We start from the raw sequence: 20360 nt of genomic DNA, 5'->3' as shown, positions 1-20360 counted from the left end.
TATTTTCGCCCATTAACCAATCCTGTTAAGTTTTCCTGCATTTGGAGAAGATTAACTTCTCCAAACCAGCATCAAACACCTTCCCCTCAAATTGTAAATCAGCCACAACACCCCTCAAACCCCACTCCTTCACTCCTAATCTCCAACACAGGTTACCAGTGCTACCCACACCTGCAGCAGAGATCTTTAGCTCGAATTCAAAGTGGAGCAAGACAAAATCTTCAATATTCACACTTAATACACTCTGGCAAGAGGTGTTCTTCAACTTTCCTTTGACCTACGTTGTTCCCCTCGGCACAAAAACCTCCAGAGGGCATCTCCACAACTCCCAGGTGATACCGAACAAGATCTAGACACGCTACATCACGCCAGCATGCCATGGCATGCCAAAATTGAGATCTGAATGCACCACAGAGCGCACCTACAAAGAGGGAGGCCAGCCCCGGCCAGGACTTGCCCCCACAGCCTGCCCAAAGGCTCCTGCGTCAACGACTGGCTCGAGCACGACCCAAGGCCCCTCCCTCCTCCCTTTTCCCTGCCCTAGCGATGCGTGCCCGCGCGCACCCCAGTTCGTCAGTCGGGAAGCGCCACCGCGATGCGTCAAAGATGCGGCCTGCTCCCCTTTGACTCTCTAAGCTCGCCTAAGCATTGCCCCAGAAGACCCTAGGCACACCCTAGAGTCCTCTCTTCCTCCCACGCCATTGCAATAACTTCGCCGGCGCAGCACCATTTGGTGGACCGTGTAGCACCTATAATTAGGCCTCCCCCGGATCTTCTCTGACGCCCTTTGACCTCACCACACCTCCAATCTCTTCCCTACTCAGTCCAACCGAACTAACCGAGCACCAGTGCTCGAGATCGACCAAGGCGTCGCCGCGACAGAGGTTAGTCGATCTCGCGACAAAAGCCTGCTCTGGCGCCGCTTTGGCACCAATTCTGACCATCGTTGACTCCTGCATCGTCTCCACCTCTTCCCCGACCATTTCCATCCTCTAAACATCGTTTTTGTTCACCTCCCAAAAGTCTCTGCCGCGGCAGCTCGGCGCCGGCGATTTCAGCCACCCCAAGCTCTCCTTCGACCACCACCAGAATGGCGGGGGTGCAAGGAACCCATTCCTCCACTCGCCTTTCCTCATTGTCGCATGTGCTACCGCCGGTGAGCTTCTCCCCCTCTCTGGCTCAAGGTAGACGACGACCTCACAAAGTGTGCCCCGCCTATCAGCGTCTCCCTCTCTCTCCTCCCCCTAGCAGTCATTGGCCGCAGGGCCCCACATGTCAGGTTTGAACCTGACAACGCACCTGTGCCTGGGCTAGTTGGCCAGCTGGCCAAATGGGCCAGCCGAGTTGCTGGTTGGATCATGCCTGGCCATTAGCATTTTCCTTTTTCTTTTCAGGAATGTGTTTAAATAAATTCCATTGGATTATAAGTTTATCCAATCCAAATAATTTTCCGCCTGAATTCTTGTTTAAATATGAAGAATTTAATAAAACTATTTCTGTAATTTTTACAGAAACTTTTATACATAGGTTTATTTTAAAACCTATAATAAAGATATTTCAACCCTTGTTAAAAAGGTGTTTAAAATCTTTTACCCTACAAATTCTTAAACAAATATTTTTAGAAACAATGTTAGTAATTCATAGAATAGAGTAACATTTTTGAAGTGGTTTGTGTGCCTAGTTTGATTGTGATTTTTATTAATTTATATTATTACCGCAATTATAGGTCACGTGTTTGACGAAGGACTTGGACCCGAAGACCTCAAAGACCGAGGAGACTTTGTTGAGCAAGGCAAGCAGTGCTTTGACCATGTCTGGGAAAATATTTTATGCATGCCATGTTGATTACTTTATTCCGATGCATATGATCATGATTAAATCGATAACCCCGAGGTACGTTGTTTCCAATGGCTCCTTGAGAGCATTTGGATTTGAGCATGACCTTACCACCTATGAGGGTCATGCAGATGAATGTAGTTAGGTTGACAGTAGTGCTATGCATAGGGTAAGCATATGCATGGTGATGGTAACTCACAAATGATTACAAACACTTTTTGAAAACCCCGTAGAGTGCCAGTAATGCCCGAGGGTGATGGTGTTAACATGGATGACCACTTGAGAAAGAAGTGGTGTACCAAGAAAGGTTTTGTGCGCGTAGTTTCGGAAATGGGATTAGATTTAAGATGTGTTGACCATCCCAACCTTACATGTGTGACCATGATACCCCTTTATGGGAAGAGGATTTGTTGATTAATTAGGTCGGTGCTAGCAAAGAGCCTGCATTACCAGTGACGAGGCTGACATCGTCACTCTTGGGACAGGGTTGTGCCAGGAAGGACGACTATGTTGTTTTTACTGGTTCCAAGCACACTTTTGGTCCCTGCATGGATGTTACGATCTAGATTTGGTTCTCGTCAGACGTACATCATGTGGTATGGGTACCAATCGAGTAGACTCTTTGTCTATTGTCGTCAGGGGAAAGGCAATGATCGGGTACTTACCTCAGGTATGTTATATACCACGAGTCGTGGATGACACGGAAGTTTCCCGAATCTCGTGGGTATAGCGCACAACCTCTATAGAGTGTAAAACTATTCGAATAGCCATGTCCACAGTCAAGGACGGTTGGGTGGTGCTGCTTAAACTACGTCTAGTGGTTTCCGCATAAACCAAGTGTGTGTGCGTATTAAAAGTGTTACACGAGAAAGAGATTACTTGAGCCAAGTCCGGTGACTCGGTGTAGAGGGTGACCCTGAGGTGTTCAGCCCTCGGAAGATATGTTGATACGTGTAACCTGTTCTCTTGGTTACCATTTACCCTGAGATGCATGATCATACAACGCTTTGACCCTGTTATTGCATTTAATGAAAAACCTTCTTTCCACAAAGGCTGCATTATATAGTTACATCACACCTCAAATGCATTGTCCGCAACATGGGTTGCTTGTGACTATATTCAATGTACTTATTGGCTTTCCACTGGTTATTTAATTGGCCTGAGATGGAGGAACCAGAGTATGGAGAAGAATTCATCGTCGGAGAAGGTCAAGCGAACTAGGACGCTTCCGAATGAGAATGCCTATAGGTTAAGGCTGATGGCATGGGTTCACTCTTCAACTAATATTTCCGCTATTAGTTGATTTGGTGTGTTGGCCTTCATGGACCTATCTATGAAAGACTTGACCATGAGGGTCATTATCTATATCAGACGTTATTTATAGATGTAAGACTCTTTTTATTTAGTATATGTGTGTTCGGTGAGCATTGTTCTCTGGGATCACTATACACATTCATTCGGCGATCTCGACTCATAAGTCGGGGTCTCCACATTAGTGTTGGAAATATGCCCTAGAGGCAATGATACATAGTTATTATTATATTTCCTTTTTAAAGATGATCGTTTATTATCCATGCTATAATTGTATTGAATGAAAACATAGACACATGTGTGGATACATAGACACAACAATGTCTCTAGCAAGCCTCTAGTTGGCTAGCCAGTTGATCAAGGATAGTCAAGGTTTTCTGGCTATGTGCAAAGTGTTGTTGCTTGATAACTGGATCACATCATTAGGAGAATCATGTGATGGACTAGACCCAAACTATGAACGTAGCATATTGATTGTCTCATTTTATTGCTATAGTTTTCTGCGTGCCAAATATTTGTTCCTATGACCATGAGATCATATAACTCACTGTCATCGGAGCAATGCCTTGTGTGTATCAAACGTCACAACGTAACTGTGTGACTATGAAGGTGCTCCACAGGTATCTCCGAATGTGTCCATTGAGTTAGTATGGATCAAGACGGAGAGGTATCTCGGGGCCCACTTGGTAATACAACATCACACACAAGCCTTGCAAGCAATGTGACTAAGTGTAAGTCACGGGATCTTGTATTAAGGAACGAGTAAAGAGACTTGCTGGTAACGAGATTGAAATATGTATGCGGACACCGACGATCGAATCCCAGGCAAGTAACATACCGAAGGACAAAGGGAATGACATACGGGATTATATGAATCCTTGACACTGAGGTTCAACCAATAAGATCTTCGGAGAATATGTAGGATCCAATATGGGCATCCAGGTCCCGCTATTGGATATTGACCGAGGAGTACCTCGGGGAATGTCTACATAGTTCTCGAACCCGCAGGGTCTGCACACTTAAGGTTCGACGATGTTTTAGTATAGTTGAGTTATATGCATGGTTACCGAATGTTGTTCGGAGTCCCGGATGAGATCACGGATGTCACGAGGGTTTGCGGAGTGGTCCGGAGACGAATATTGATATATAGGATGACTTCATTTGGTTACCGGCAAGTTGTCGGGCATTACCGAGAATGTACCGGAGTGACGAATGGGTTCCGGAAGTTCACCAGGAGGGGGGGGCAACCCTCCCGGGGGAAGCCCAAAGGACTTATGATTGGTGCACCAGCCCGTAGAGGGATGGTGGGACATCCCAATAAGTCCTATGCGTCATAATAGAAAAACCAAAGAAAGAAAAAAAAAGGAAAGGTGGGAAGGAAGAGAAGGACTCCACTTTCCAATCCTAGTTGGAGTAGGATTGGAGTAGGACTCCTCCTCCTCCTCTTGGCCGGCGCACCTTGGGGGCTTGGCCCTCAAGGCAAGTCCCCCCTCCCTCCTATATATACTGGTGATTTAGGGCTGATTTGAGACAACTTTACCATGTGCAACTCAGATATAGACACCATAGTTTTACCTCTAGATCGTATTTCTGCGGAGCTCGGGCGGAGCCCTGCAGGAGTAGATCCTTCACCACCATCAGAGCGTCGTCACGTTGCCAGAGAACTCATCTACTTCTCCATCTTGCTTGCTAGATAAAGAAGGCCGAGATCATCGTCGAGCTATACGTGTGCGGAATGCGGAGGTGTCGTCCGTTCGGCACTAGATCGGAGCGGATCGTGGGACGGATCGCGGGACGGTTCATGGGACGGTTCGCGGGGCGGATTGAGGGACGTGAGGATGTTCCACTACATCAACCGCGTTTCTTAACGCTTCTTGCTGTGCGATCTACAAGGGTACGTAGATCCAAATCTCCTCTCGTAGATGGACATCACCATGATAGGTCTTCGTGCGCGTAGGAAATTTTTTGTTTCCCATGCGACGTTCCCCAAAAGTGGCATCATGAGCTAGGTTCATGCATAGATGTAATCTCAAGTAGAACACAACGGGTTTTGTGGACGGTGATGTTTGATTTGTTGCCCTCCTTAGTCTTTTCTCGATTCGGCGGTATTGTTGGATTGAAGCGGCCCGGACCGACATTATTCGTATGCTTACGAAAGACTGGTTTCATCGCTTCACATGGAACCTCGTTGCATAAAGATGACCGGCGGGTGTCAGTTTCTTCAAATTTAGTTGAATTGGTTTTGACCGAGGCGGGCCTTGGAGAGGTTAAATAGCAATTTGCACATCTCCGTTGTGGTTTTTTGCGTAAGTAAGATGCAATCTACTAGATACCCATAGCAGGCACGTAAAACGTGCAACAACAATTAGAGGACGTCTAACTTGTTTTTGCAGGGTATGGTTGTGATATGATATGGCCAATGACGTGATGTGATATATTGGTGTATGAGATGATCATGTTGTAATAGTTAATATTGACTTGCACGTCGATGGTACGACAACCGACAGGAGCCACAAGGTTGTCTTTAAACTAACATTTGTGTCTGCAGATGCGTTTACTATATTGCTAGGACATAGCTTTGGTAGTAATAGCATAAGTAGCACGACAACCCCGATGGCGACACGTTGATGGAGATCATGATGATGGAGATCATGGTGTGGCACCGGTGACAAGAAGATCGTGTCGGTGCTTTGGTCATGGAGATCAAGAAGCACATGATGATCGCCATATCATGGCACTTATGAATTGCATGTGATGTTAATCCTTTTATGCACCTTATTTTTCTTAGAACAACGGTAGCATTATGAGGTGATCTCTCACTAAAATTTCAAGACAAAATTGTGTTCTCCCCGATTGTGCACCGTTGCTACAGTTCGTCGTTTCGAGACACCACGTGATGATCGGGTGTGATAGACTCAACGTTCACATACAACGGGTGCAAAACAGTTGCACACGCGGAACACTCGGGTTAAGCTTGATGAGCCTAGCATGTGCAGACATGGCCTCGGAACACATGAGACCGAAAGGTCGAGCATGAATCGTACAGTTGCTATGATTAGCATAGAGATGCTTACCACTGAAACTATCCTCAACTCACATGATGATCGGACTTGAGCTAGTGAAATTGGATCATGTACCACTCAAATGACTATAGAGATGTACTTTTTGATTGGGAGTTTAGCAAGTAATTTGATTACTTAAACTCTAATTATCTTGAACATAGTCTAAGTCCACTTTGAAAATATTTGTGTTGTAGATCAATGGCTCACGCGACAGTCACCCTGAATTTTAATATTTTCCTAGAGAAAGCTAAGTTGAAATATGATGGAAGCAATTTTGTAGACTCAGCTCGTAATCTTAAATTGCTCCTGCAAGATGGGAAGAAGGATTATGTCCTTAATGCTGCGCTAGGAGATGAACTACCCGCCGCGACTGACCAAGATGCTAAGAACACTTGGTTAGCACGCAAGGAGGACTACTCAGTAGTTCAATGTGCAGTCTTGTATTGCTTAGAGCCGGGACTTCAACGTCGCTTTCAGCGTCATGGAGCATATGAGATGTTCCAGGAGTTGAAGTTTATCTTTCAGACGAACGCCCGGATCGAGAGGTATGACACCTCCGATAAATTCTATGCTAGCAAGATGGAGGATAATTCGTTTGTCAGTGAACATGTGCTCAAAATGCCTGGGTACTCAAACCGTCTAGCTGAGCTGGGGATTGAACTCCCGCAAGAGGCTATCACTGACAGAATTCTTCAATCACTGCCACCAAGCTATAAGAGCTTTGTATTGAACTATGACATGCAAGGGATGAACAAGTCACCCAGCGAGTTATTCACGATGCTGAAAGTCACAGAGTCAGAACTCCGTAAAGAGCATCAAGTGTTGATGGTGAATAAGACCACTAGTTTCAAGAGAAACGACAAAGGAAAGAACGGTAATTTAAAGAAGAGCGGCAAGCCTGTTGCCAATCCGACGAAGAAACCCAAAGAAGGACCTAAGCCTGAAACGGAGTGCTATTATTGCAAGGGTATGGGTCACTGGAAGCGCAACTGCCCCAAGTATCTGGCTGATAAGAAGGCGGCCAAGGAAAAATCAGGTATATTCGATATATGTGTTATTGATGTGTACTTAACCAGCTCTCGTAGTAGTGCCTGGGTATTCGATACCGGTTCTGTTGCTCATATTTGCAACTCGAAACAGGAACTGCGGAATAAGCGAAGGCTGGCGAAGGATGAAGTGACGATGCGCGTGGGAAATGGTTCCAAGGTTTATGCAATCGCCGTCGGCACAATTTCACTTCAGTCACCATCAGGATTAATTATGAACATAAATAAATTTTATTTAGTGCCTGCGTTAAGCATGAACATTATATCTTGATCTTGTTTATTGCGAGACGGTTACTCGTTTAAGTCAGAGAATAATGGTTATTCTATTTCTACGAGTAATATCTTTTATGGTCATGCACCCAATGTGAGTGGATTGTTCATATTGAATCTTGATAACGATAATACACATATACATAACATTGAGACCAAAAGAGTTAGAGTTAACAATGATAGCGCCATGTTTTTATGGTACTCCCACTTAGGTCATATTGGTGTAAAGCGCATGAAGAAACTCCATACCGATGGACTTTTGGAGTCACTTGACTTTGATTCACTTGACACGTGCGAACCATGCCTCATGGGCAAAATGACTAAAACTCCATTCTCCGGAACAATGGAGCGTGTAAGCGACTTGTTGGAAATCATACATACCAATGTGTGTGGTCCGATGAGTGTGGAGGCACGCGGAAGATATCGTTATTTTCTCACCTTCACTGACGATTTGAGTAGATATAGTTATGTCTACTTCATGAAGCACAAGTGTGAGACGTTTGAAAAGTTCAAACAATTTCAGATTGAAGTCGAAAATCATCGTGACAAGAAGATCAAGTTCCTACGGTGTAACGCCCAAGATACGACCCTATCCTTAATTTGGCATGAGGACCTCGTCAGGGATAGAAGCGCATCTCGTGATTTCGCAAGAATGGATATCGTTACAAGTACATGTACTAAAAAGATGAGATATATGGAATTGGTTTACACTCTCCACAAGGTACATCAGAGTATCATCAGTACATTACATGACCATCACAAAGAAGAGAAGGGTCCAACTACGGACGAAAACCAACAAGAAAAGAAAATGACGTCCATCCTTGCTATCCAAGGCTGCCGGCCTGGAACGCATCCTAGATCGATGAAGAAGAAGAAGAAGAAGCAACTCCAAATGAACAATCAACGCGCTCGCGTCAAGTAACCTTTAACTGTACCTGCAATTGGTGTTGTAGTAATCCCATTTCCAAAGGTATCAAGACTAGCAAAGCTTAATAGGTGCGGCATGGTTAAGTGGTGAGGCTGCAGCAAGCGACTAAGCATTTATATGAGGTGGCTAACTTACGAGTACAAGAATAAAGAGGGGGAAGCCTATGCATAGCGGACGTGAACTACGGATGAACAAAGAATGATCCTGAACACCTACTTACGTCAAATATAACCCCACCCTGTCCTCGATCGAAGAAGGAGCTCACAAAAGAGATAGTCACGGTTACGTACTCAGTTGGCATGTTTTAATTAAGTTAACTTCAAGTTATCTAGAACCGGCGTTAAACAAAGTTTCTATGTTGCCACATAACCGCGGGCATGGCTTTCCGAAAGATTTAACCCTGCAGGGGTGCTCCAACTAGTCCATCACAAATTACCACAAGCTGCATAGAAATCCTCGGTCACGAAACTCGCGATCTCGTTGGATTCCTTAGTGGAAAACCTCAAATCTGAGATTACCCAAAGCTTCACCGGAATCCCGATGCACAAGATATTTCGTAAAAGGTAAAACTAATCCAGCAAGGCCGCCCGACGTGTCAACGAACCCGATAGGAGCTGCGTATCTCGTTCTCAGGACATAGCCGGATGGGAAAGCCTATAGGTACCGAACCTCGAGTTCCCCGTGGTGGCCCCGTAGTCTGCCCTTTTTGGACCGACACTCATGAGGAGCACTGGCCCAGAGGTTTATTAATTACTCCACGGGAGCCGGCGGGTGCCTATGCATTATTAGTTATTAGGCAAATGTAAAACCAAAGTTGGGCCTTTCCAGTCCAATTTTAATCTAAGATGAATTATCAAGGGGGTCCCCATAACAACCCCGATCGTGTTAGGAGCGCTCAATTATGAACCATAACACCGGTAGCCGAAACTAAGGGGGCAAAGGTGGAACAAAACACCAGGCTAGAAAGGCCGAGCCTTCCACGTTTTACCAAGTATATAGGTGCATTAATTTAATAATAATTAATATGGTGATAAGACAAGGAACCCATGTTATCACATGGAAGCAACTGCACCTGCAACTAGCAACGCTAACATATGGTTAAGCAAATAGTAACACAACCAAATCAGTGGTTTGCTAGGTTGTGAACAGGTTGAAGGTTTTCATGGCAATGTTGGGAGGCTGATATCTAACAGGTGGTAGGCGACGAGACATAACGATAGAAACGGTAAATCTAGCATGGCAATGATAGTAATGGTATCTGGGGAAATGGTCATCTTGCCTAAGATCCCGCTTGGAAGAAGAACGACTCCATGAAGCAGACGAACCGACGTAGTCGAATGGGTGCTCACTTTCCGACACGCTTACGGAACTCTATCTAGACGAAGGAAACCGGAAACAAGCATCAACACAGATATTCACCATGGCACATGAACGACAAGATGCAATCCACATATGATGCATGATCAGATGAATATATGCAATACATGGCATGGCAATTCACAACAATCAAACACTACACATTAAGTGTTTGCATATTGACAAAACTCCACATACGAATTATTTAGTACTATCCTGATTATTTACACGGCAATATTAAATGTGGTTAAACATGGAAAGAGGTGAAGCATAATAAAACTACCTATCTAGGCATTTTAAATGAGGTCAAAAATGACATATAGCATCTCCGAGATGACCTCATGCGTTAATTTATAATTCTGTCCATATCTTAGCTAACACGTTTAAATATTTGTTAAACAGCAAAATAAATAGGTTCACGTGATTCAAAAGATATAGAACATCTCCACGAATATTGATATATAGGATGACTTCATTTGGTTACCGGAAAGTTTTTGGGCATTACCTGGAATGTACTCGGAGTGACGAATGGGTTTCGGAAGTTCACCGGGAGGGGGGGGCAACCCTCCCGGGGGAAGCCCAAAGGACTTATGGGTGGTGCACCAGCCCTTAGTGGGCTGGTGGGACAACCCAATAAGGCCTATGAGCCATAAGAGAAAACCCAAAGAAAGAAAAAAAGGTGGGAAGGAAGAGAAGGACTCCACTTTCCAATCCTGATTGGACTAGGATTGGAGTAGGACTCCTCCTCCTCCTCTTGGCCGGTGCACCTTGGCTTGGACCTCAAGGCAAGTCCCTCCCCCTCCCTCCTATATATACTTGTGATTTAGGTCTGATTTGAGACAAATTTGCCACGTGCAACTCAGATATAGACACCATAGTTTTATCTCTAGATCGTATTTCTGCGGAGCTCGGGCGGAGCCCTGCAGGAGTAGATCCTTCACCACCACCGGAGCGCCATCATGCTGTCGGAGAACTCATGTACTTCTCCGTCTTGTTTGCTGGATCAAGAAGGCCGAGATCATCGTCGAGCTATACGTGTGCTGAACGCGGAGGTGCCGTCCGTTCAGCACTAGATCGGAGTGGATCGTGGGACGGATCGCGGGACGGTTCATGGGACGGTTCGTGGGGCGGATCGAGGGACATGAGGACGTTCCACTACATCAAGCGCGTTTCTTAACGCTTCCTGCTGTGCGATCTACAAGGGTACGTAGATCCAAATCTCCTCTCGTAGATGGACATCACCATGATAGGTCTTCGTGTGCATAGGAAATTTTTTGTTTCCCATGCGACGTTCCCCAACAATTAGGTCACAAAGCATTGAGGCAGACATTATGTTGAATCCAAGGGATTTGATAAGTTAGGTTGCATATTATCATCAGGTTCACATTCACTTGACTCAGAGGAGGAAGTATATTTAATTACCTTGGCACCTTTTTCCATGAAGCAATAGGTGGAAGTGAAGTCATCGTCGCAATGTGTAGTGTCGTGGAAAATTTTGTTTTCTTAACTATTGACGATGGGCTTGCTTATGAATGAGGTAGCGAGAGCTAGGGATCACCACGCCAGAGTTTTATTCCTCCTCTAATTCCTCCTCTTCCTTTGATTCCTCAGATTCCTCTTCAGTATCCATTTCTTTGTCAATGAGTGCCTGAGCCTTTCCTAATCTGCTCTTCTTGTGTGATGAGGACTTTGAAGACTTCTTCTTCTTCTTGTCGTCTGAATTGTCATCATTGTTCTCCTTCTTCTTTGATTCCTTTTCCCAGAGAGGGCAATCAGCAATGTAGTGGCCAGACATCTTGCATTTGTGGCAAGTCCTCTTCTTATAGTCACGTGCTGAAGATTCTAATATCTTCACATCACTTCATGACGATTTACCAAAACGAGCACTTGTCGAGAATTTCTGGAATGTCCTCACGAGCATTGCTAGTTCATGGCCAAGTTCTTCACGATCACCAAGATTGTTGTCACATTCTTTATAGGAAATTGCATTTGCCTTCAATGCACAAGCGCTTAAATAGTTTGGCTCATAGATATCTCTCTTATTAGATTGTTGGAATTCATGAGTATTGAGCCTCTCAAGAATATCAGCATGATCCAATGACTTGTAATCTCCACGCTCTTGGATCATCAAGGCCAGAGTGTCAAATGAGGAATCAAGACATCTCAGCAGTTTCTTCACCACCTCATTGTTAGTGATGTCAGTGGAACTAAGATCTTGAATGTCATTGGAGATATGAGTGAGGTGATCGAAGGTTTGCTGAACAATTCCATTATCGAGTATTTTGGAGAGGTTGAAGAGATTGCAAAGAAATTAACTCGCGAGTCACATTGAGTTGATACCCCCTCATTGACTTTGGATAGCCTGTCCCAAATGAGCGTTGAAGTTTCCAAAGCACTCACTCTATGGTACTGTCCTTTGCTCAGGTGGCATCATATTATATTCTTCGCTTGAGATTCGAGTTATTTGAATATCTTCACATCAGTAGCGTTGATGCTTGGGATGGAACGCCCTTTTCCATAATGTATTAGAGATCATTGTCAATAGCCTCAATATGCATATGTATCTTGTTCTTCCAATAAGGGTAGTCCATCCCATCAAAGGTACACTACAAGGAATATGCTAATACATGACGCTATATTTTCATCGCTACATCGTCACGGTTTTTAATTTACGACGATCTCACGACGAAAAACCAAACGTCGAAAAGCGGAGCGTCACAAATGAACAGCAACGATGTTTTGATCAAAATCGTTGTAACCTTTACGACGATTCCTGGATCGTCGTAAGATTTACGACGATCCTAAATCGTCGTTGGCAATCCAACCCACTCCTACGTGGCAGTCCTACATGGCAATATTACGAAGAAATCAAAATGTCATGGTTGAAATCAGCCCAACCCATTTCAATTGATCACATGGGCTCGTTTTATTTTTTGGGGCTTTTCTTATTGGGCCTTGGCCTCTTTACATCCATTTTAATATTTTTTTCGAATTTTTTTTATCATTCTAATTTGGGCCCTGGCCTTTTCATGTCCTCATTTGATCTAGTTTCAGTTTTGGCCTTTTTTCATTTTTGAATTCAGCAACTTTTTTTTCAAAACTTGATTTCATTTCTATTTATTGGGCCTTTTCAACCAATTATTTGTCCAATATTAAATGCAGCACTATTTCTTATTCAAATCAAGAAAATTCTAAGTCGAATTAAAATCATCCATCGTATAACATCACATAATACATCTCCCATCACATAATACATCTCCCAGGTTTACATAACACAATAACTCATTTCATGAATACATTTCCTCACACAGGAATATAGAAAAAACGAACATAATTGGACAATAGAACAATGACACGTCTGCTAACAATGGAGTTCATTCCACTCTCCTATGATACATAGGTTCAGAAATTTTTATGTTGTGTTTATTTGATTGTCCCAAGTAGGCATCATCGACATCTTATCACCACTCTCCTAGCAATAGAGAAAGAGACAAAACAAAAAACATTAGACCGTAATATTACACGAGAGCATAGATCAGTAATTTCAAATCACAAAATATATCCATTATACTAGATGTCAGAGTTGTATAAAAGCTGCTAGTTATAAAAAAACACTTAGAATAGTGACTTCTGAACAACGTCTGGAATTACTGCAGCATATTTGAATCTCAGTAAGAAGGGATGCTTCACATGTTTAATCTAACATGTACTACCACACCTCACTTTATTTTGTTATAAGAACTATAACTATTGGTACTAACTTCTAACGCATGTCTACATATTGTTTAGTACTCCCTCCGTACTCAAACAGAAGGATTGCATTATAACTCACTATCACATAATGCAAAACTAAAGACATATGTGAGTACATCAAAATCTTGATATCCACACCCATGGAAAAAATAGACAGAACCAGCAACTGATCCGCAATAAATACCATGATCATCATCACAATAATCAGTGTGCAGATCGGGAAACTAGCACCATGTATAACCTTGACTAATAAACAATGATCCATAAATATACTTGCAAATAAGAAACTGTAAATGTGTCATATACATTAACTTAAGCTAGTCATATTTCACTAAGTGTAATTCTGCAAAGAACCACACAGCCGCCCACCCTACGAAAATAGTGAGTTGCTACATACCATCTATCATGACAAAACATACTACACATATATAGACAGTGAAGTAAAAAGGAATCTTCATCAGATCTAATGGGTTAACTGACCACCCAATCATAGCAATGAAGATTAACATGGAGAAAAACTAGACAAATCACACCAAACATGACAACACATACTGCATGATTTTGTGCATCCCATAGAGCGAAATCCCCTGCGAAAACAAATCTGAAACATAAATTTTGGTGTTCAATTAGTGTCTGTTTACTGAATAAAATGGTAAATGCAGCACAGTGGAAGTTTTTCACAGATACTGTGCCACTGCAAGAATCATCAGCTAGCATTAGTACTAGCTGATGATTCTTGTGATCTATGGATACTAACTATGAAATTCATTGTTGGGATAAAAATCCTGCCTTATTGAATTTCATTGGAAAAAGAAAGGTGCAGTCTGATGGCTTTGAAAAGTGTTGCTCCCTTGAAGCAACAAAACTCAAGTGACGAAATAACTCCACATGGAATTCTTCTGTCTACAAAAGCTCTTATGTTAACTGGAGCACTAAGAACAAAGGTGCATTGTGCAAAAGCCATCCGACTATGCAATCTACAACTGGGCAAGCCGAAGTCCAAGCCAAGAGCAACTTAAAAATCTAAACAAAAGGAATTAATGTGTGTTGTGAAGCTTGTGACCAGATTGTACAAACATGTTAGGCATTTGTGATCACTAAAACTTCAAATTCGTTCTTGTGAAAAGTTGAAAATTCAATTAGAAACCCTGACTTCTTAAAATTCATTGGATAAAAGAAGGTTCAGCATGGTGCTTGTGAAAAAGTTCTACTCCTATGATGACTTGTGCCTAAATTCTCCACTGAAAATACTCTACCTGCAAGACTCTATGAGATGAGAAGTTCTCTCTGAAATCAAAGAACCACAGAAGTAAAATCAATAGATGCAGCGCGCAAAGGCCAAGCCGGCTGTGGAATTTGGCTGACCAATTTGGTTCTCGACAAGGCCAAGTGCAAGCCAAGAGCAACTCAAACAAGTTGCTGCTCTGACTTGGACCTGTTTGCGCAAAGTCCAGAAACAAAGTAGTTCACCGAAAATTTCAAACTTAAAAACCAAAAGATGAGAATAACACAGATCAACAGGGCAAATAGGAAAACCTCTTTGTAACTTAAAGCTCAGTCATAGATAGGTATCCTCGCTACTTCCAAATGGAACTCTAGATACTGCTAGAGCTACGAGCAACAGGCTCCACAGCCAAAGTCGACAAAACAGAGTCATAGCCATCTCGGTCTCTCTCTCTCTCTCTCTCTCACGAAGAACAAACTCAGGGTATGGTAATGGTAGCGTAGGGTGGGAACAGCTCAATAGGAGCTCAGCAGTAGAACATCACGTCCTTGACGTTCTCCTTGATCTTTGGGAGCTGGCGCACCTCCACTGGGCCCTCCTGCGAAAATGAAATTAACCTGTCTTGTATATGCCAGCAAGAAAATGGATGAATTTTGGATCCATGAGATGATGGATGGATGGTGAGCTGACCTGGTGTTTTGGGAGAGGAGGGCGAGGGCGCCGAAGAGGAAGAACATGAGCAGCATGCCGCCGTGCTCCAGGTCGTTGAGGTGGGCCGGGTTGACCCCGCCGCCGGGTGTGAATATGCGGAGGTGGGTGGAGTAGAGCACCTCCACGCACATGTCCAGGAAGGTGCCCCCGGCGACGACGTAGAGCTCTAGGTGCCGCAGCGCCCCGCCGCCCACGCCCACGGGGTTCCACATGCGGAGGCGGAACCCGGTCGGGTCCATGGCAAAGCGCGCCACCGCTGCCCACACGTGCCAGGCGCCCACCGCCAGGAACAACGTCCCCGGCAGCACGTGCCCCTTGAACGACCCCATCGATCAACTCCGGGGATCTGCCGCCGGCGTTGACTTCGTATCCCCCGGGCGGTGCCCCTTCAGCCCATGCCTGCCCGCCCGCTCGCGGTCCTAGCTCAGCACGCCCGCTGGTGGGCGCCCCCCCTGAAACTACGGAGCTGCGGCGACCGCTCGATTAGTAGCGTGGTCTCGCTGGCTGAAGTGGAGACGAAAAGCAAAGAAAATCTCGACGAGCGAACGAGGAGACGACCGGCGAAACCGCGAGACGAGGAGGTGGCGGCGCGGGGGGGGGGGGGGGGGGGGGGGGGGGGGGGATGGGGAGCCTCGCCGACGCCATCGCCTCGCGATGGGGAGATTCGCGGGAGCCCCGTCTCCGCGGCAGGGTGAGGCGAAGCTACGGGAGACGGAGGCTACGGAGAGATTGGGTCTGGATCGAGAGACTGAGGGAGGAGGACTGGAGGGTGTGCCTCCTTGATTGGTTCGAAATGTGAGGTTTTTTCAAATAATGATTTAGTGCTAAAAAGAGAGTGTTTTATGAAGCAGCTCTCCAAAATATTTTGCAAAATGACATCACTAAAATTTGCACTAATTTTGTACCATATTTTATGGATGATAACCAATTTTTATGCATTTCCGATTCTTTTAGCTATTTTTATGCATTTAAATAAACTAGCTGAATGCCCGTGCGTTTCCACGGGATAGCAAATAACATATAGACACACAAATAAAAATTCTTAGTAGTCATTTGTATCTCCTTAACCAACATCCTTGCAATCAGCTACTTACATGCAAGTGATACAAATGGGATAAGTGTTGGTTGATTGCCCGTGCGTTCCCACCGAAAAAATTAATATCATATATTTTTTCAATTTTTGAAAATGTATTCACAAATATGGTGGCTTCTTCCGTAATATTTAGCAACCTCCACATCCCCCTTGGAGGTCAAAAAACCTACATATAGGCTAATCAATTGACTTCTATATTTCATCAAACTATGGGAGAGTAATGTGCATGCAATGTTCTACCAAATCACTACATCAAAGCTTGTTTTTCTCTCCCGACCTTTTGCCATATCACGCCTCATGTTCTTCTTTCTCTCTGATTTAATGCCATCCCACTTCATTGTGTATCCATCGCCAACTTCGTGTTGTATCAAACTTGGAAATTTCGATCCTTAATATGGATAACGAATACTACTACGTGAAAACTTTGACAGATACGTGTTGATTTGACGCGATGTAGTTGAATTACGTGGTAATCTAGTTGAATGCATCAGTGACCGAGTTGAATGGACTACGTGGTCATCCACATGTAAGTATGAAACCGTACGGACAACAACATATATTATAGTTTCTTATACTTTTGTATAGTTCTTTGACGCATATAAATTTATATGGTTTCCAGAGGCATAATTCCAAAGGTATATCTCTTTGACGCGATGCATTACGTGGTCATCTAGTTGAATGCCCGTACGTTATTACGGGACAACATAATAGTACCGTTTTAGGTGTAGTTTTTTAAGGTGTTATATTAAGGTCATGTCGTTCTATACTTTTCCTTGACAAGCATATTATTTTTCCCCACCGGATAAGCCTTGCTCTTCCTTGTCTGTCTTGTATCTCAATCCGCTCCTTCGTTCGAACTTCGTTGTTGTCTCTTTACTTCTTACCTAGTTGAATTCTTATGCGTTGTCACGAAATATAAACCGTCACGGAGTGTATAAGCAGATTGTAAACCTATTACACACGTTCATGTAGTCATGGCAGCCAAGCGAACCGATATTGGCCATGTTGCAAGGCCGTGTGATCGCATGCGCGAAGACGACTCCCAATACTGATCGCTCCCAACCACAACCCAACCACCAAATAAGCAGCGACACAAGAAAAAAAAGAGAAAATTGTTAAGCATCACTTGGAAAGAGATGGTGAGATACCCAGCAGAAAGAGCATTGTTTAGCACAGGCAATAGTCACAATTAGCAAGCCTTTCTTAATCTAGCATGAAAATGAATAATGTTCTACTTCCGACACATTTCTAGACCTTGAAGATGAGAAAACATCAGCGAGCAAAGTAGCTCAGATATGTATCAAAACAAAAGACACAAAAGACCGAGCCGCCACTGGTCTTCCTATATTGTTCACCATAGCTGCCGCTTGCTGGACAACGGCAGGAGAAGGAGCTGGGGCAGGGTTGTCCTGCGGCTCTTGTTCAGCACCAGTTTGCTCCTTTTCTTGTTGTTGGTTGTACTTCTCGACATACTCAGGAAATAGTTTCCTGAAGTGTAGGCAATTTTTGCTATGGAACAAAAGCAGTGTTGATTTATACCCCATGGTTTGGAACAGGGAATATCTCGTGTCAGAAGGCGAGGTAAAGACATGGGAGAATAATAAAGACCATTTCAGCACAAGCCAACAAATGCGAGTCATCTAAAAGTGAATTAAGTAAATGAAATTATAGCAATATCATGCAGCGATTTAACAGACATGAGCTCGTTGCATTTGGGGCACAGGGCTTACTGAATGAGATATAGGATCCCCTAAAAATAAAAACTAAGATATTAATTATGGAAGCACATTTACTGAACCGTAAGTGAAAGCTTCTACTAATTTCCCCTCCTGAAGGATCAACATTTTTCTCAATCACACCGGAAAGAGTTAAAATTATCTTACAGTGAAATGCATTTACCTCTCACATTTATAAGCAAGCGAAGCCTTTGACAAACGCTTCTTCTCTCCATCTGTTCTTCTGATGCTTCCAGTTGTAAGAGCATCATCCATCTACAAATACAAGAACAATTGTACAGTTTACATCAGAAAATTGCGGTTGAGCATTTTGAGGGCAAGTAACTGAAGACCATAAACTCAAGTAGCTAAAATTTAAAGGGGAAACATCTTATGGGGACACATCTATGTTCAAACATAGAAACATCAAAATATTTCCAAGATTCAACCACTAGGTAGGAACGGTCATACGTGCTGTTTTGACCGCGTTTTGAAATGGCCATGTAAAATTCAAAACAAATTCAAAAAAATGGAAAACCATCGCATTGTGTCATTATATGTGACAAAGTTACCAGGAAAAATAATAAACTTGTAATATGACAATTATTTTAAATAAGTGTTCTTAGAAATGGGCTATCATGTGTTAAGATATATGGCTTTCAAGCCAAATGATCAATCTTATGGCCACATTCATGACATAGTTTGTTGATATGATATAATATTTTTCACAAGGGTGCATATTGGAATGGCAAACAATTTTAATTGAGAAAGTTTTCATTTTCCTTGTATGAAAAAATCATTTTCCATTTTTCAAGTGACCAAAATGAGCTTTTTTGTGAAGGACCTACCATATATTTGTTTCAAAATTGGACCAAATCATTTTTATAAAATACTAGTCCATATTTAATGTACAATTGAAAAAATGGTTGGATGTTAAAAACTTTTATCGACCTCTCGTGAAAAAGACAAATTTTCATTGAATCAGCTGAAAGCGGGTTAAATTTGAACTGCCGCTACATTATAGTTTGCTCTTTATTTTTCTTAAAAATAATTTCTAGGTACACAAATATCTATTTAATCGTGAATACATGGTGTGGTGCGTTGACGTTGAGGTTTGGATGGTGGTCGAGGGCCCAACTCCAGAGCGCGTGTACTTGCATACCAGCCCCATGGTCACCGCCTGACCGTTGCGTTGCCACGCGTTCTAGGTGGAATATGCATGTCTGGTGGGTTGGAGAATCCCTCGGCAGGTGTTAGCAAGAAGAATACAATAGAAGAATCTCACGAGGAGACTGAACTAAGCTCAAACATGAATTAGCACCCAAGTGTTTGATTATCGGTGCGGGTAATTCACATAGACAATGGGGCCTAAATTTTGGCTGAGGGTGATCATCTACTAAGGAGACTCTATTGGTAAATTTGTAGCTCAAATGGATGAACCTAGGTGGCACTTGCTTTACAAAGTAACACACTGTGCAGAAAATATGAATGTTGAATCTGGGATCAAATGAATGAATGGATTGAGCTGAAATTTGGTGTATGATGTTAATTTGGGCATATGAAGGCACTGTATAAAATTATACCATTTGGACATGCCAAAGTGACACTTCCTTCACAATGTGCCAATCTGGACTGAAAATGCTAAATGGAACTGGGCTCACATAGGTGATTGGATTGAGATGAAATTTGGAGGAAGATGATAATTTGGGCACATTAAGGTACTGTAAAAATTTCATAAAATTTGGATAAACAAAAATTGTACTTCCTTCACAATACTCTCTACTGAACAGAATATTGGAAAAAATATTGAGAGAAACTGGCTAAATTAAATGAGCTAAAATTTGGTGGAGTGAGGTTATATGGTCAGTGTCATCCCGTGGTAAATTTTCATCAACTATAAAGCAATATAAAATGTAGTTGCTTCACAAAATGAAAATATTACCAGAAATAAAGATTGGATCATGAGCTCACATGGATTGTTAGATGTGGCTAAAAGTTTATGGAGAGCTATGTTTTGGGCACATAGATGATGTGGAAAAAATTCAACTCATCAG

At 43.1% G+C, this 20360-nt stretch overlaps 1 protein-coding gene across 1 annotated transcript; it reads right to left on the bottom strand.

Annotated features, from left to right (window-relative positions):
- Positions 1 to 15082: 15082 nt before the first annotated feature.
- Positions 15083 to 16243, bottom strand: LOC123430212. The gene is made up of 2 exons (XM_045114101.1): positions 15478 to 16243; positions 15083 to 15385 (listed from the first exon to the last, which is right to left on the bottom strand). Exons 1-2 carry the CDS (start codon positions 15825 to 15827, stop codon positions 15328 to 15330), a joined length of 408 nt encoding a protein of 135 aa, XP_044970036.1. The 5' UTR covers positions 15828 to 16243; the 3' UTR covers positions 15083 to 15327.
- Between the last annotated feature and the right edge of the window lie 4117 nt (positions 16244 to 20360).

The sequence above is a fragment of the Hordeum vulgare genome, chromosome 1H (assembly GCF_904849725.1).
Source record: "Hordeum vulgare subsp. vulgare chromosome 1H, MorexV3_pseudomolecules_assembly, whole genome shotgun sequence".
Classification (NCBI taxonomy): Eukaryota; Viridiplantae; Streptophyta; class Magnoliopsida; order Poales; family Poaceae; genus Hordeum; species Hordeum vulgare.
Note: the sequence above shows the minus strand (reverse complement) of the source record. Positions and strands in the feature narration are given on the sequence as shown.